Raw genomic sequence first — 18,189 nt, 5'->3', positions numbered from 1 at the left:
GTTCTCAGCAATGTAGGAAGAACTGGAAAAAATAGATCCAGCCTGGTGACTTCCTGGTGGCTGAGAATCACAAAACAATGACCTCAAATAAATAATTACTGGCTGTGGGCAGTGGTGGGGCAACACAGCTGGCTGCATGAACTGGGGAGGGCTGCCACGTGGACTGACCTTCCTGTGGAAGTGCAGACATTGAGAGTATGCTAGGTGAGCCTGAAGAAGATGATCTAAGGTGGACATGACCTCAAAGACCATTTAGTCCTGAAGTTTTCAATTTTAGACTGGAGAAAAATCACCAAGGACGTTCTGAAAAAGGCACACAAAAATTCTGATTTTCTGTTTGGGGTGAATTGTGATTTCTGTACTTCAACATACAGTTCCACCACAAATGACCTAGGCAGCCCAAAGAACTTACTTCATAAAGGATGTTAGGAATCTCAATCTGATCATTTTAATTGTGTGCTTCTTGGCCTGAAGAGTAGAGTGTTGAGGGAAAGACAGGGATTTGGTATCACTTCCATCTTCAAAGAACATATCCTTTTTCCTAATTTCAACTTCTCTGCAAAAGATTTGTATTTTTTTAGGCTCTTTTGTTTCCTGAGAAAACCAGCTATTTGTCTTTTTTTATTCTGGGCTGTAATCCTTGCACCTAAAATAAAGACTGAATCATAGTTGATGCTAAAGAAAAATAAATTAAAAGCTCATTTGAAAGGATCAATTAATGAATCAAATGTTTCAGGTCACATAAAATTTAAAGGCCATTAATCCAGATCAATTTGTTCATCTTCCCATTGAATAAAGGGGAATTCAGAGAGGAATTGTGACTTGTACCAGCCATGCCAGCTCCACACGGTACAGTAGACTACAGTTTAGTGCTGATCCCCCCACCCTTCGAGCACCTGCCTTAAGGCCTTCACTGACAATGAAGACAGTGGTGGTTGCATTCAACCCCTCTTGTTGTTGTTTTCTTGATGTTGTTCCCAATATCTTAAAAATATTGCTATCACCTAGCTAAAACTGCAAGACATAAATGAGAAATATGAGGTCGTTTAAAAAGCCCAACCAAATCATACCACTGCTAAAGATTTGATTCAAACTCATAGTGAGCCCTAAGGCAGGGTGGAACTACTGCTTTCAGTCGCTGAGCTTATACATATTTATAGAAGCATAAAGCCTCATCTTTTCCCCTTGGAGTGACTGGTGAGTTTGACCTTGTGGCTCGCAGCTCAATGCTTAACTCACAATGCTGCCTGAGCCCCTCGTTCAAAAATAGTATAGATGAATAATTCATAGACCCTGGTTCATAATGGACAGTTAGCTGACTGTATATATTCTTCCTTGATACAATCATGAATCAGATCGAGTGAACAGAGAGTGTGATGGAGTTAAAAGTGAGTTGAAATCCTACCCATGCCAATTATACTGAGAGAGATATGTTGGATCTATGCGTCTGAATTTATTCATTTGTAAAAGAACTGGAACATAAGTACTTCCGGGATGCTGTGAGCATTAAATTCAGTGCACCTGTCTCGTGTTGGGTGGCCAGTATATGCTTATACTGGGGCATATGGAACTGAACAGTAAGCTTGTCCAATACTGGAAAAGAAGTAGGACCTGTGGTTGAGTTTATGGCTTCAGGTGGATGAGCGTTTACATAGGTTGTAGAGAGCAAGGGGTGTGGACAGTGAGTGGCTTTGGAAAGTTCCAAGTAAGCCTGAAGAAGACGGCTCGCCAGACTGTGCCTTCCATAGAGTGTGGTCAAGGAAAAGTCTTTGGCCCAAGGAAAATAATAGTTGGTGGTTCCATGTGAAGGCATGCAGAAAGAGTAAGTGAAAGGTCTGCTGATGGAGAGCAACCTTATTTCAAGTTGTTGTTAGGTGCCATTCTGACCACAGCGCCCTATGCTGTCCCTCTACTTTACTAAACATGACGTCCCTCTCCAGGGGCAGGTCTATCCTGACAACATGTCCAAAGTACGTGAGAGGAAGTCTTGCCATCAAGGAACAAATAGTTAGAATCCATAGCTTGAGATTAGCTCTAGGATACGGTAGGCGACTTGTATCTTCTAAGGTATTTGGAATATTATCAAGTTAACTCAGAGCTAAAAATATAAAGCTAAGTGTTTTCTCTCATGCGTAGCCATCATTCATCATCCGCTTACCTATTTGAGAATAGAATATCTGTGGCCATTATCTTTTACCAACTGTAACATGTTCAGTTGTTCTGGGGACTCAGAGAACAGTTCCTTATTTCCGTGCACGCTCTCTTTACGGAAATCCATCATCGCTCAGCGGCCAGGGCAACAAAAGCAACCAATGCAACTGCCCTTTGCCTTCTGAATCCATCCTACGGTATCTCTGTGGCTGAGTTGCCCTGACATGAGTTCAGGACTTTTATAGACACAGGTCTTCCTTCTGCCAGAGCAGCCTCATATTTTATGGTTAGTTCTGAGAGTCACAAAAATTCTAAGGTGAGATTCACATGACTGCCAGTTTTCTTCATGTTCTTCATGTTCATTTGGAAACATATTGTCACGGCGTCACAATTCATCAGAGCTTAGCAACTGGGAATCATTGCATCTGCCTCTCATTTTAGTATTTGGGCACATCCTTCTGAGAATGCATTAGACCCTTATTTCCCAGGTGCTATTTTTTCATCCTTGCTTATATTAAGCCAATTACCTTGTTGAATCATCAAAGCATAAATTCCACTTGAAGCATACACGTTTTCTTAACTCAGGTGCGACGCAGGCATTATGTACTGCTTTCCTCGGATTCAGATTTCAATAATGACTTTGTTACGTTGTCTTTAAAGTGCTCCAGACAGTGTGGGAGAAGATCCCTGTTTCCTCACTTGCTTTGGGCTCAGTAGTTTTCAAACATTTTTAGAGCTAAGGAACCCTTTGTCAAAGCAAGCGTACCCAGAATGTACTAGACCAACTCGCCACTCTGTGAAGCTCAAGATGTCATTCTTTGAAGACCTCCTTGATTATTTCCTTACAATAAACTATTTAGATGGGAGGTCAATGAGTTAAATTAGGAGTCAGCAGACTCTTGTTTGCGTGTGTGTACAGCTAGAGAATTTTAGGCGTTGTGGGCCCTATGGTCTCTGCTGTGACTATTCAACTCTGCCATAATGGGGCGAAAACAGTCACAGATAATATGTAAACAAATGTACATGGATGTATTGAAGGAAAACTTTATTTACCAAACTGTCAGGCAGGTATATTTGGTCTCTAGGGCATAGTTTGTCAAGTCCAGGATTAAATCATTTTTAAGGATTGCAGTACATTTAAGTCTGCATATTAGACACCTCAGACTAATTCCTGATATAAGGACAGTTTTAAAATCTTTTCAAACATATCCAGGAAACTCTCTAGATGGTGAAAGGGACACAGGAAGGTCTAGCAGAGAAGGTGGAGATTGTGTCGGCTCAGGCATGTCAGCATGGTTTTGAATAAGAAGGAAGCCGGCAGTTAAGTACAACATGACTTGCTGGGATAGTCTCTATTCATTTTTCTCTTAGAAAGAAGCGCTGTAGTAGAGGGAATTGAAAGGAGGCCGATCACACATCAGATTTGGATTTTTAAACCTGTCCTGCTGCTGGCAGCTGTGTGTCCCTAGGAGAAGTATCTCCCCTCCAAGAGTGTCTGTGTCTCCTTCTGAAGCAAGAAGGAAATGACAATGACATGCTATGTGGTCCCTTGGAGCGCTCACATTTTGTGATCTGAAAAAGAAAATTCATATAATTGCAATGCTTAATGGGATTTATGATAATTGGAAAATAATTGCTGCTCCAAACTTTTATTAATCTATATTTAGTTATGAGTCATGCTTTCACAATAGATGCTTTAGAAATAAGCAGAGAGACAAATTGAGTAAACAGAATTTTAAATATTTTATTTATATGCAGTTTGTGTAATCCCTGGAGCCCATGGGCATATTAAAATATTAAGATCATTTAAAATATCCATTAAAAGTTATGTGTTATATGACAAACTCCCCTTTTAGAAAGTCTTGCCAAAGGATAAATAGCTAACATTTATTGAGTAGCTACTACTGCCAGATTAATTGCATTCATTATGGTTATCCTTCCAGCAACCCTGCAAGGTAAGTATTGTGATTCCCATTTCACTGATAAAGATGGCCAAACATGCGAAGGAATCTGTAACTGCCACTCAGCGAGTGAGTGGCTTTGTGCTGGGATCCAAAACCCGGCCTTTCTGACCGCAAAGTCATTCCAAGGCGCCACTTCATCTCAGGGAAAGGACATCCACTGTGCGCGTGTTCTCAGGGATGCATGGTCCAACTTGGGGAATGAGTAGGTGCTCCTCCTTGGTTTCCTATGCTTTGTTCTCCAGAACACAAGCTGATTTGGGAGAAGCCATGCCAACTGGAGAGGAGGGATGCAGAAAGACCCAGACAGAGAACCATGAAATCTGCGTTTCCATTCCAGCTAAGCATGGATTTGTTTTCTGACCTTCACTGCCCTTGACCTCAGCTTCCCTCATTTGAGAATGGGTTGGGAATACTCTCCGTCTCCCAGTTGGCAGGAATATGATGTGTGTGGCATGGCTCTGTAAAGGAGCCAGCACACAATAAATCCCACACAATGGGGATATTGGAAACAGGGCAGTACATAGTAGGCGAAGGATGCCTGAATCGGAGATCACAAACCCAGATGCTAGTCCCCTCGGTCACCTCTATTTATGTGTCCCTGGGCAGGTCTCTTTCTCTTTCCAGGCCTCAGTTTCCTTATTTGTGAAATCACAGCGTAGCCTTAGGTGACATCTCCTAAGGCCCTTCCATTTGGTTGCTTTTCAACTACATGGCGAGGACAGTCGGGCTGCTCAGATGCACAGAGCTTTTTCAGGGATGCTCTACGCCACCTTTGTCACAGTTAATAGCCATAACCCCCATAACGGTCACCTACCTCCAGGAGCAATGCTCCATCAATGGCTTTTCTGGAAACAGTCCACTTCTACCAAAGTTGGGCCCTTCCAAGGGTGCTTGCTGTGTTTTCCTTTGAACTCCATTCCAATACATTTTTTCCTTAATTAGTTGACCCTATTTCTCTGAGCTTTACTCCCAGAAGATACTTCCGAATAACGATCAAGGTCTTTGTACGCATACAATGCCATTACTGAAGTCAACACACTTTGGAAACACTAGAAAGGTTTCCACACCAATTGTCAGTAAGAGTTTAAGTCAATATCTTGACTTATAAGTAAATACTATCTTACTTATAAGTCAATGTATTGACTTAAGAAATTAAAATAGTGCTATTTGGACTCACGATTTCAGCGGCGGCACTTTGGTTTGTTCCCCTCCCTCCCTCCTCTCCGGCAGAAATGCCCTGAGAGAGATGCTCGGATGAGCGATTCCTCAGCTGCCCTCCCACGTATGCTCAGGGCATGGAGGCAGGCAGGGGATTTGGCGCCCACACCCTCACTTGTTAAGATGCATCATTTCCACTTCACACATGCCCTTGGGTTCACCTTTCCCTGAGCTGGCTAGGGACCATGTGGGGAGGGATTGGGAACAGCAGGCAAGAGCAATGCCCTCTCTCTTGGCTCACTGATTTTATCTCTTCTCACTCCTTCTTTTCAGTTCCCTTGGCTCATGCCTGGAGAAAGCTTGCTGCTAACAATAACCGAAGCAGTCCCAGAGTCCCCACCCCCACTCCATCCGAGGCTTCCTTTAATCTCACTAACACATGATTGGTTAGTGCAGCCAATTGGATAACAAGCCTAAGAATAAGCACACCCAAACCTGGCATGATTGTAATTAGTCATGCTTTCAACAAACCTTTACTGCGAGTATAGTGCCTATAAAATACCCTGAAATGGATGGTTGCATTAAGTCGGGCTACCGGAGAGTCACATATCTGAATTGCAATCTATTTGAGCCTCGTGGAATTGTCTTTATTCAGTAGTGTTTTGGCATGCATGCATTTGGCTCCACTGAGCCAATCAAACTCATCAAACTCATCACTTGTCAGCGTCCTCTGTACCTACCATCTTTCCATGAGAAATCATGGGAGATATGTGTGTGTCTCATGTCATTGTTGTTAGATGCTCTCAAGTCAGATCCGCCTCATAGCCACCTGACACAACAGAATGAAACTCGGCTTGACCCTGCTCCCTCCTCCCAATTGTTCTCGTATTTGAGCCCATTGGCGCCACCACTGGGTCACTCCATCTTGTTGGGGGCTGTCTTCTTTTTCACTGCCCTCTACTTTACCAAGCGTGACGTCCTTCTCCACAGACTGGTCTCTGTCAACATGCCCAAAGGACATGAGACCAAGTTTTTCCATCCTTGCCTCTGACTAGACTTCTTCCAAGACACATCTGGTTGTTCTGTTGGCAGTCCATGGTACTTCCGTATTCTTCGCCAGCACCATAATTCAAGTGCATTTATTATTTGGTCTTCCATGTACAATGGCCAGCTTTCGCATGCATATGATGTGACTGAAGTCACCATGGCTTGGGCTAGGCACACCTCGTTCCATAAAATAACCTCCTTTAAAGAGGTCCTGTGCAGAGATGTCCCTATTGCAATGCACCCTGTGATCTCCTGGCTGCTGTTTCCATGAGGATAGTTTGCAGATCCAAGTAAGAAGAAATCTTTGAAAACTTCACATCGTTCCTTGCTTGTCAGTCTGTCATACTCTGGTGGCTTGTGTGTTGCTGTTGATGCTGGGAACGATGTCACTGGTATTTCAAATAGCAGCACAGACACCCAAGCTGAATAGGTTTCAACAGAGCTTCCAGACTATGAGCAGACTACATGGAAGTCATAGCTGCCTACTTGTGAGTGAGTAGCCACTGAAAGCCTATGGATGGCATTGATAGTCTTATTAGGTCCCAGGGAACCTCTGTGTTTTCAAAAACGGTTCTCTTGTCTTTGGATTGCATGGGTGCTTAGGCTGTGGTTTCCATTTTGTTTGGACTGCAAGGAAGCTCAGTGGTGATCCACATCCATAAAGTGCTCAGAACTGTACAGGGGCTTTCTAGTCCCTAAAGAGATAGTCTTAGAAATCCACAGGGGCAGTTCTACCCTGTCTTATAGGGTCCCTATGAGTCAGCATGGGCCAGGTGGTAGCGAGTTTGGTTTTGATTTGTTCAGCGTTGCTGAAGGTGCTCTTTTCACAACCCTCAGAAGCAGAAAGTATTGCTCCCCCAGTTCAAAACCCTCCAGCCACCACTTGGGAGCAAAAAATGAGGCTCTCTGATCCAGTACAGATTGAGCGCGTCGAAAGCTCGATGGAGACTTGCTATGAGTCAGGCTACACTTGATGGCCATGGGTTTGGTAGTAGAAAATAACGCTAATAAGGACAACCACTCCTCCTTGCCCAGGCCCAGTTACAGTGTATTTATCCGGCCCTCGTGGCACTATTCGGAGAGACGTGTGATTTATTACATACTGCAGCCCCACTTCGTCAGTATCCGACATTGTTTTGAACGAATGCTCAGGTTTCCATGGCTGCAACAATGAGTTCACGCACAAGGACCATTGTGAGGATGGCGCAGGCCCGGGCAGCATTTTGTTCCCTAGGGCCGGAGAGGTTTGCTGGGAGTCAGAACCAACCTGACGGCACCTCAGCACAGCAAAAACAGCGCCTTTTCTGAAAGCCCACTCCGTCTCTTCTTTCCTCGTGCTCCCCTGGAGTCCAGCCCATGTAATGCCGCTCAGAAAATCATTGACAATGATACTATTGATAGCAACTTTACCACTAACATTTTAGTAAGCACTCACCATGTTCTCAGCACTGTGCTGAGCGATGTCATACAGTTCTACGCCACCCACCCGGGGGCCCTACTGCTTCTGTGGATTAAGCACTGAGCAGCTCATCACAGGTGCACAAGAGAAGGATAGTGCTTAATTCTCAAAAGGCTTGTATTTAAATTTGACCAAGTAGGAGTAATTTCAAAACCTCCAAGTCTGTGGAAATGTAGCTGCAAGGTCAGCAGTTCAAGCCCCAAAGCTATTCCGTAGGAGAGAGATGAGGCTGTCTGCTCCTCTAAAGACTTACAAAGGCCCAGGGACCCTGTTTGGTATGACTTTACGATGTGCCCAGGGCTATTCAAGACGCTCTTTGACAACCTCCTGCATCATTAAAAATTGTCCCCCTTCTCTGGGGTCACTCTGAGGGTCCCTATGAGTCAGAATCCTCTTGCTGGGAGTGAGTTTGGATTTTGGAGAAAGTGGAAGTTTCCTGCTTGCAGAACACTGGCTGAAAGGCACAGGAGAGAAGTTCATCTAGTGTAGTCTGCTTAGTTCATAGGTGGGGACATTGACACCCAGGGCGGAAACACCTTTCCAAGGGCACAGGGCCAGTTCTCCTGCCTGCCTCATAATCTACTCCCTTCCCCCACCCAGTGCAATCATATACTTAGTGCATCTCGTGTGTGTGTGTGTGTGTGTGTGTGTGTGCACTCAAACATCCAGGAAAACGGGAAGGATAGTAAAAAGGATTAGGAAGGATTCCTATGAAAGCATTACTTCATTCTAGAAAAAAAAGCTTATATTTTCCTCGTCTTAAACCCTGCGACCCTGGCTCCTGTCTTCCTCCATCCTCCACCCTTGTCATCACCCGCCTCCTGCCTTCTGCTCCCCCAGTAGGATGGGCCTTGCTGCAGCCACCCCATGCCTCTCATCTAGGATCCTTTTTTAATCTCAGTCTAATTGGTTTGCCCACCCTGCTGCGATGCTTAATTGGGCATAAGCATATTCTGCAGATCCTATGGCATTGTGAGATCTGCCTTCTCCTCTAAGGGGAATTTGCTTGCTCTGTGGGTTCAGGAGAAATGATAGATTTTATGTTTTGCTCAATTCACTGAGAAGTTACATGAAATTGTTCCTAGGCCAGCAGAGCAGAGAAACAACATGACAAGCAAGACTTTCTTTTACTCTATGTCCTTTCTCTCTCTCTCTTTTTTTTAATTAGGTAGCACTTTGCAGCTGAAATAGCACTGTACCTGGATCTAGTAGCCCTGCATTGAGTTAAACCCTGCCATTCACTGACTGTGTAATTCAAAGCAAATGACTTAATCTCTTTGGCATTCAGTTTCTGCCCCTGTGAATGGAATGAACTGGAATTGATGCTTGCTTTAAATGGTGTCAGAAAGGTACTTTTACAATCAAATGAATCCCACTGCCATCAGGGTTGATTCTGCTGCAGGGTTGATTCTGGGGCCCTGTTAGAACCCCAACATGTAAACCAGTACTTGAGGAAATTCCAGCCATTGGTTGGCTTTTGTAAATAATGCTTTATTGGGAATCACACTCACGGCTACACATACTGCACGTGGTTGCTTCACACTGGAGCAATAGAGTTGTGTCTCTAACAGAGACATTATCATCAGCAAACCCTCTGCTCTTGAACGTATTTCTGCTCATGGCAACCCTGCAGGGCAGAGTAGAATTCCTCCCTGGGGTTTCCAAGACTGTAATTCTTTACAAAAGCTAACAGCCTCATCTTTCTCCCTCAGAGCAGCTGGTGGGTTTGAACCTCTGGCTTTGTGCTTAGCAGCTTCATGCTATCACCAGTATACTACCAGGGGTCTTTTATTGTCTGCAAAGCCAAATATATCACTCTCTTCCATCCACTCTACTTAATATCTTCTTTGGGCCTTTTTGATATTCCTTTCCCAAGCCTGGCTAGCACAGTCCTCCCTCGGGCCCTTGGTGTTTGCCATTCCTTCTCTCGGGGGCACTTCCACTACGTAATGCCAAAGGCTCTCCCGTTCTTGTCCTTCTAGCCTCTGCTCAAATGCTATGACACCAGGAAGGCATTCCCAGCCCACCCATATACAAAGCCTCCCCTCAAAGCCTCCCCTCAGCCTTGAGCCAAGACGATCCCTTCCACTACTTTACTCATCCTCATGGAATTGATCTCCATCTGACACAGTATGCCGATGTTTATTTTTTTGTCTATCCAGTGCCATCAGAGGGTAGGTTCCTGGAAAACAAGATATTTTGCTAGTTATTGCTGTGTTCTCAGAGCTGAAAAATAGGTGTTCAAGGTTTACATGTATTAAGCCTTATTTTAAGCTTGGAAGTTGTTTACATCTACTTCTGAATCGACACGGTGCTATAGAGACCTTTAGCTAAAATTCATTTCAGTGCCCAAACAGAGACTACTGGGAGGACTAGAACCTTTGCTTCAACATGCCTAGAGTGGCTTCAAAGTCATGTCGACTCATTCTCAAAACTCTATACATGTACATACACATACACATACATATACATATACATTATGGATTCTTGATCAGTAAGAGCAAGGTATTAATGGATAAGGCCAGAAAGTATTTCAACTCCATGTTTAGTTTGTACACACCAGGATTCCATCTCAGCAATCAGCTGCCGACAGGACCACCCTTGATTGTCATCTCTTTGGGGAGCCTTCCGGAGAAGGATACTCTTTGTGCCATGATGAGGAAAAAATATTTTGAGTTCAGGACGAATATCCAACTTTTAACAAAACTCAAGTGGACATCTCCCCGCAATTGTTGGAGCTTTTAGTCAAGCTTACCGGAAAGATGCCTGCCCAAAACAATGATTTTTAAATGAATCGAGGGTTTTACCAAAGGTCAGGACGACCTTCAAGAGAGGGAAGGCTGCCAACTGACGCACATGGAAACAGTGGCGCGAGTCCAGGCTGTGGGGGGAGAAAGCCATGGAATCAACGCTGCTTTGAGAACTGCTGGAGCTCTCTCCCCGGCTTAACGCATTTGCAGTTGTAAGTGGTCATCTTGGTTTCTTAAGGCTTTCCGCTTAATGGGTGCCAAAAATGTTGGGGGAAGACGAGCAAGCTCAAGGTCTTTTAAGCAAGATCCAAGCCTGCAAAGACAATTTTATGGAATGAATCATAACTGGGATGAGTCTTGGATTTACCCATATGATCCAGCAATCAAGGTCCAAACAGAACTGGTTTCTGTGGGGTTGTGCTGACCCAGTTAAACTTAGAGATGTCAGTTCAGAAGGTATTGGTGACTGGTTTTTGAAGATTCCAAAGGGATAATAGATATATTTTCTCCAAAGAAACAGGGTATTATGGGAGATTATTCTGAGAAAATTTAAGAAAATAGGAAACTGTATTGGTGAGAAAAAAAAAGATTAAAGTTTCACCAAGGATTGCCCCCACCGCCACCCCAAGCGATGTAACTGCTTATTTTTCCCAGGTAGCTAGGGAAGTCCCAGGAGAATTTCATTTATACATCTCATCTCGTCCACCTTACAGTCCTGATCTTGCTCCTTCAGACTTTGCCTTTGGTTCTCTAGACTCAAAGAACATTGAAAAGAAATTTTGAATTCTTCAACGATGCGCACACTGCACACACACATAAACACACACACGCGTGTCCGTACAATCAAACTCAAACGCACTGCCATCCAAGAGAAACTGACTCATGGTGACAGGGTCACATGGCATGCACACACACAGTATATATATATATACACAATATATGTATATACATTATTTTACTATATATCCTTTTATGTAGAGTGCCTGAAAACTTAATAGCTCTGGTTCAGATATGCCCCCTCTGGTAAACTCTTTGTGAAGGCCCTAGTTCTCTCTCTGTGTACTCCATTCCATTTTTGTATTATTTTTGCTATAAAATGAAAGTTGTTTGTTTTTTTTTAAATAAAAATGTTTTGTCTTTCCTGCTAAACTGAGGGTTTCTCCCTTCGGGAGAAATGCACTTAGTAGGTGTGTTGAGTGTAATTGATTGACTTAATAAGTGTCTCATATGTCAAGGCACGGAGAACAATTTATTTAGAATTTGAGTTATGGTGTGAGTTGTGAACAGAAATGCCTTAAACAGACACAGACCACAACCCAAGCTTGGAATGTATTCTAATTTTAAGGATCCCTGCCCCGACCCCTCCTAGATTCACTTCTCTCTACATGAGGGGTCAGACACCACCACTGAATTTCAGGGGCATATTTTGGCCTGATTCCCACCCTATTCTGTTTCATCTTGCCCCATGCCCCTTCCTTCATTCATCTAGCCCATCCCACGGCAAGGGAGAGAGACCTTTAATTAAACTCTGATTCTCATCATTTATCTAGACTGACCTTACAACCCTCTTGCTAATCTGATGGTTTGTGTTCTTTTTTTTTCCCCCTAAAATACTAAGACCAAGTAACTCAAGCAAGGGAGAAAGCTGGTTATTCCAAAGAGAGATGCAACTTTGATAGGAAATTAGACTGTTATTTAAGAAAATATAACTCGATCCAAGGTCCTTCTTCTTATACGCTAATCTACAGATCTGAAAACTTGCAAGGGATATAATTTTAGGGGGTTTTGTTATGACATTTTTTCTTTTTATTTATTTACTTATTTTTATAATAATTGTATTTATAGCTTTTACAGATCCTGTAACAATACCATACATCAATTGCATCAAGCAAATTTGTACATATATTGCCATCATCATTTTCAATGCATATTCTTTCTACTTGAGCCCTTGGAATCAACTTCTCCTCCTCTCCCCGCCCCCTTCTTTCACCCTCCCACTTTCATGAATCATTGGTCTATTATAGATTATTGTTATTTTCATTTCTTACACCATGTGCTGTCTCTCTTCACCCATACTACTGTTATTCGTCCCCCTCAAAGGGAATTATATACCCATGTGCTACTCCCACTACTGTTCCTAAGGGTTATATCTGTCCTGGATTCCTTGTGTTGATAGTTTATTTGTACCAATGTATGTACTCTGATATAGCAGGATTTGTAAGGTAGAACTGAGGTCATGGTAGTGGGGGAAAGGAACCATTCAAGAACTAGAGGACTGTTATGTGTTTTGTAAATTTCCAAACCATTCTTCTCATTGAATTTACACTTTACAGTTTCCAAAGTTATTTTCATACTTTATTGTTCATGGAATCACTATAAGACATACCGGCAGGAGGTTATATTAGTTGGATCTCACCTATGAGTTAATAAAGATTTAGAGGGCTGGTATGCTTGGCCCAAGATCACACCCCACAGGTGGCATGAGGCAGATGGAGATTTTGAGTTGGATTCCAAGCGAAAACTTTGGTCTTGATCTGTTCTCCCATTAATAATAGTGGAAATGGAAAACTTTCCACACAGTCTTTTGTGTATAACTTACTTTCTTCTAAATACTCAATAAACACATGTCAAAATTTTGAGTTAACCTGAATTCTGGGCTAAATTTCCGATTTTGGAGTTATTTTAGATTACGTGTTAAGTTACTTTTTGTCTTGCTTCATTGTTGTGAGGTAACTTTACTCCTGGCTTAGCTCCCTTGCTGTCTTTTTTCCATTCATTTGTTTACTTATGTATCCAGCTTCCATTCTTCTGACTTTTACCATGTAACAGACACTGCGTTGTTTTTTAAACAACTAAAGGACCCCATCTCTCTGGTGTCATTCACACTCCAACTAAAGAAAAGCACAAGCTAGTAGATGACAATGATAACAGAGACATAGGTCCTGTGATTATTGTAAGCATCCTTTGTCACAGGGTTAGGGGCATATATGAGTTGAGAAATGGGTGTGATATTTTAGTGGGATCTACAATGTCTTGCATTTTCGTTACTATGATCATCACTATTTGCATTACTGTTATTATTAAATCGCTTTATTAATTTTATTGCTCTTTCTTTTTATTTATTTTCTCTTCACTTACATAGTAGTAAATGTCAGCCCTGGTGTTTTTACCCTTGATGTTTGTTGCCACCGTGAGGGCAGGAGCTGTGTATCTCTGGCTCCCCATGGGCCTCCATTGACGAGAACAGTAGTCAGTCAATATTTTTGTCCGAAGAGGACTGAGAGTGGCAGATCAGAGTCTCACCTGATAAACACTGAAGACAATTTCCGTCTCTCCTTCCTAAGGGGGGCGACTTGGTTGGATGACTGCAAGGAGTTTGCTTCAGAGGCAGAGGTGGTCAGTTGAGGAGTCTCACTCTTTTCTCCTGTCCAGGGAGTTTGCCCGTTGGAAGGTGAGGAACACAGCCATCGAGAGGAGAGACCTGGTCCGCCATCCAGTGCCCCTCATGCCGGAGTTTCAGAGGAGCATCCGCCTGCTTGGCAGGAGACCCACCACTCAGCAGTTCATCGATACCATCATCAAAAAGTACGGCACCCACCTCCTCATCTCTGCCACCTTGGGAGGTGAGTCAGCTGCTATGGGGTGGTAGCCCTGTCGTGACTTTGGGTCTGGGATGGGAGGGTGGGTGGGACGCACTGCGATCAAAGCCTTCTGAATCTCTCTACCATTTTTGTATCCTCCCAAAGTATATATTGACAGGCAAACTAAAAGGATTTTTCGATGTTGTAGCTAAGAAATGGATTCAATTCTGTAGGGTAATCTCACTTGAGAGTCTCCCATTTTTGTGGACAAATGGTTTAATGTCATTAGCTCAGTTCATTGGTATATTGTAATCTGGTGCCTTAGTTCCATTGAACTGTGGTCTCGTCATTGGAAATGCTTAATCTGCTAGCTGTTTTCATTCCTTTGGAATATGGCCTAACCTGAGAAAAAGACTTACATGTGATTTTAGTTTTAGATGTGATGCGGGGAATTGGCTCCAGTTATTTAAGCCAACTTTGCTTTTGATAATCTTAAGTTTTTATTACAAGTGGGAGATCATTTGTGTCTCATTTGATGCCACGTAGGTTAGTAGGAAAACAGAATGATCACTCCACTCTGATCAACCATACCCACTCCTCCCCACTATGTCCACAATGCCTTGGAACTATTGAGAGTAAGAAGGACGGATGACGGGAAGAAAATGCAAAATAAGTGGAAAACAATAGATATTAGTACATTTAAATACACTTGCCGATTGCCTTATTCGCTATTATGAGCCATTATTTCTTGGGCATCGGTTGTTGTTTTGGTTTTTGTCACACTGACTGGGTCCATGCATTTAAGAAGGCCTTTTGGGTGGTGGGCTGCTATGCTCCCTGTCTAGAGAGCGGCTCACTTTCAGTTAGGTATGGTAGGTGTGGCCTGTAATCATAATAATCCATGTCATCATAAAATCAGGATTACATGAAGTATAGCTCTTCAGAGGAAAGGCTGGAGAGTTGGACAGACTTCATGGAAGAAACAGTTTAAATGAACAGAAACAGGCTAGGTACAAAGAAAGTGGTAGGCCTTTCTAGATTGAACCTATAGTATAAAGGGACTTCAAAGGTTAGTGAAAAAAAATGGAAGGAAAGGATAATCGATTTTCCCCATGAACTTTCTGAGGTCTTCTTACATACCTTTAGAGATATAATAGACTAGCGATTTGATAATGTAGGCTTTTGTGGGAAAAGTATATGGAGAAATTGGTTGAGCAAATTCCTTTATTATAATAATATGAACCAATCATTACTGAATAGATGTCACATAGTAGGCATACTTTTACAATAACACTGAGACTCAGAAGAGGCAAATTAACTCAGTCAAGCTGTTTTGCTCCTAGGATTTTTTGTCTACAAAACATGCATATTTTGCTTTTACATTAGTTATCTGTTTAACTGTCCCACCCTCCACAAATCCACCCACTTCAAGTGTCAGGCAAGCAGGCTGGGTTTGTTCTCTGTAGCTAGTCAGATATTGAATTAAGAAGGACTTTGAATGTGAAGAAGCTCTTTAAATGCTACCTTGCGTGGTGTGCGCTCTATTGTATCTAAGAGAGAGAATTAATTCACTTCTCTGGGTGCCACATTGACTTGTACCCTTTCCTTTGAACCTCTCCTACCTCTCATTTCACATTTCACAGGCGGGAGAAATTAACAACCACCACAACAGGAAACAAGGAAACAAATAAAAAAGCATTGGGGCCAATTCAGTTCCTCCATTAAAAACTGTGTTCTAAGTCCCTAGAAATTCCAAATAAGAAAGGCCTCCCTCTTGCAGTGAAATATATTTTTAATTTCTCCAAGGCGAAGTGGTGAATTATTCACAGAACCTTGTTCCTCTCCTGTTTTTACAGCACAACATTTTAAAATATGCAAACCTTTGGATTGAGATCCGGTGTTGGACAGCAAGCCCAAACTGTTCCCTCAGCCTGTTCCCAGGGTGGGGTGGACGGAAGGAAAGGGAAGAGGTTTCCTGTGGAGGAAACACTGAAGTACCAGCAGAGACTGCATGAGGTCATTGCACTTCATCATCCCATTCATTTGTTCATGCAGTCTGAGAAAAGGGAGGTGGTATGTTAGAGTGAATAAAGGCGGGGGAGGGTTGGAGGCCGCATCCTGCCAACTGCTATTACTGAGCAGTCCTGTTACCTTAGCAAGCTACTCAACACCTCTTAAGCCTCAGTTGTCACTTTCAAAAATAGTCCTAATCATAATAATACTTCCTTTACAGCTTGTGTGAGGATTGCATAAGATGATGAATTCAAAGCGTCTCCTTTGCACGTAGTCTAGAATGTAACAAAACGGTGTTGCTGATATTCTTTTTTGATTAGTGTTATTATTTTATGGGGTTAAGGAATTTAAGGGATTTAAAACGAAGGCCCAATTTTGCGGGAGGCATTGAGAAATTCACTTCCCTGTCTTTATATCACAGTGACCCCATAGGGCGGGGAAGAACCGCCCCTGTGAGTTTCTGAGACTGTAACTCTTTACAGGAGCAGAAAGCCCGTATGAGTCAGATCAATTCCAGGGCAATTAATTTGTTTTGGGATTTGGTCACCTTATCAGTTTCCTCATCTACATACAAGGAAGCACAGATTTCAATGTTTTCTAAGAAGATCACTGTATGCGTGTAGAAGAAATCCTTTGGTAAGGCGCTTGAGATGTCAGGTGAGCCCCAGGGGCATCCTGAACCCACAAAAACTCGAACCACACTCACTGCCGTGGAGTCAATGTTGACTCCTATCAGCCCTCGGGGGCAGCACCGAAGGGACGCTGTGAGTTGCAGACTCACGTTTACGGGAGTTGAAAGGCCTCCTTCCTCTGTCGGAGCAGCTGATGATTTCGAACTGCCCAAGGTGTGGACACTGTGCCACAAGGCTTCTCAAACAACAAAAACTGCTCCTTAATCTACCATGTATGGTCAGGGAAAGGAATTTGCTCGGCTCTCAAAGCAGCAGGGCCGACGACTAAGGTATTTCTATGAGACCCCCAAGTCGTAGCGAAATCGCTAACCTCACAAAATCCTCGCTATGAACACTTGTCTTATAGAATGTGTGAGGGGGGCGATTCTGGGCGGGAAATGACGATGGAAGCAGAGATAGCGACACCCTTTATTCCCTATGAAGACTATGCTTGAGACCAAAGCAAACGTCTTGGTGCTCATGTTTAGGTGTGTTGGGTGTGATCAAGCTCATATGGGTGTGCACGCGGGTCTGCATGCTGAGTGCCTAGACAGGTGTGCACATGCATCTGCATAAGGTGGGAAGTTAATTCATTGGCATACAAACATGCACACTTCTGAACACTCAATATATGGATGCAATGTGTACATTTACAAGGGCGCTTCCAAAAGTTCGTGGGAAAATTGCATTATCTTTTAGTTACACTTTTCATGATTTGTGTTGCCATCTATTTTTGTTGTTGTTCGAGAGAGATTCATACCATTTATTTTACCAGATTTCGATTCACATTTAACCAGTGGAACAGGTAATGAGATTCAAACATCAGAGACATTTTATTAAATTACAGAAAGCACACTCACACAGTCCATAGGCAATGTGGATGAACTTTCCTTTCATTGACCTCAAGAGCCTTCGTGTGTAAGTGTGGACCAACAGGCTGCCTGAGACCGCAATGACCCGCCTACCCCCAGCAGTTTATTTTCATGTTGACTGGAAACCGTCATTTAAACAAAAATGTAAAAGACAGAACTCCATTGTCCCTTCACGGTTCTAATTCCCAAGGTACAACGTCATCCCGACGATCGGGCAGAGATCCCCCATCGCCGGTCACATCGTCACTGGAAGGGGAAGCCCATGGACAGGCCTGCAGGCTGCACCGCACACCACGGCATCACGCTCTAAAGCGACTCTTTTTGAAGCTTGGAAAGCATGATGGCCTTTTCTAGTTTCTCCATAAGTGACATCTATTTATCTTAAAATGTTTACTGAACTTTTTGAAAGACTTTTGGGAGCCCTCTTATATGTGTATACGTGAGCTTCCACATGTTTGTGAATGTGTGTGCATATTGCCTAAATATCTTTGTGTACATGAGTTGTTATGGTTGTGCGTGTATG

At 43.0% G+C, this 18,189-nt stretch overlaps 1 protein-coding gene across 1 annotated transcript in view; it reads left to right on the top strand.

The window, feature by feature from the left end:
* The window catches only part of BRINP1 (BMP/retinoic acid inducible neural specific 1), a 216,740-nt gene that overhangs the window by 116,495 nt on the left and 82,056 nt on the right, over nucleotides 1-18,189 (top strand). Inside the window, exon 3 of the mRNA XM_075559034.1 lies at nucleotides 13,962-14,152. Coding sequence (XP_075415149.1) covers nucleotides 13,962-14,152 — 191 coding nt within the window. The remainder of the gene's footprint in view (nucleotides 1-13,961; nucleotides 14,153-18,189) is intronic.

The sequence above is a fragment of the Tenrec ecaudatus genome, chromosome 10, assembly GCF_050624435.1.
Source record: "Tenrec ecaudatus isolate mTenEca1 chromosome 10, mTenEca1.hap1, whole genome shotgun sequence".
Classification (NCBI taxonomy): Eukaryota; Metazoa; Chordata; class Mammalia; order Afrosoricida; family Tenrecidae; genus Tenrec; species Tenrec ecaudatus.
The sequence above is the reverse complement of the archived record's forward strand: the minus strand, read 5'-3'. Positions and strand labels throughout refer to the sequence as shown.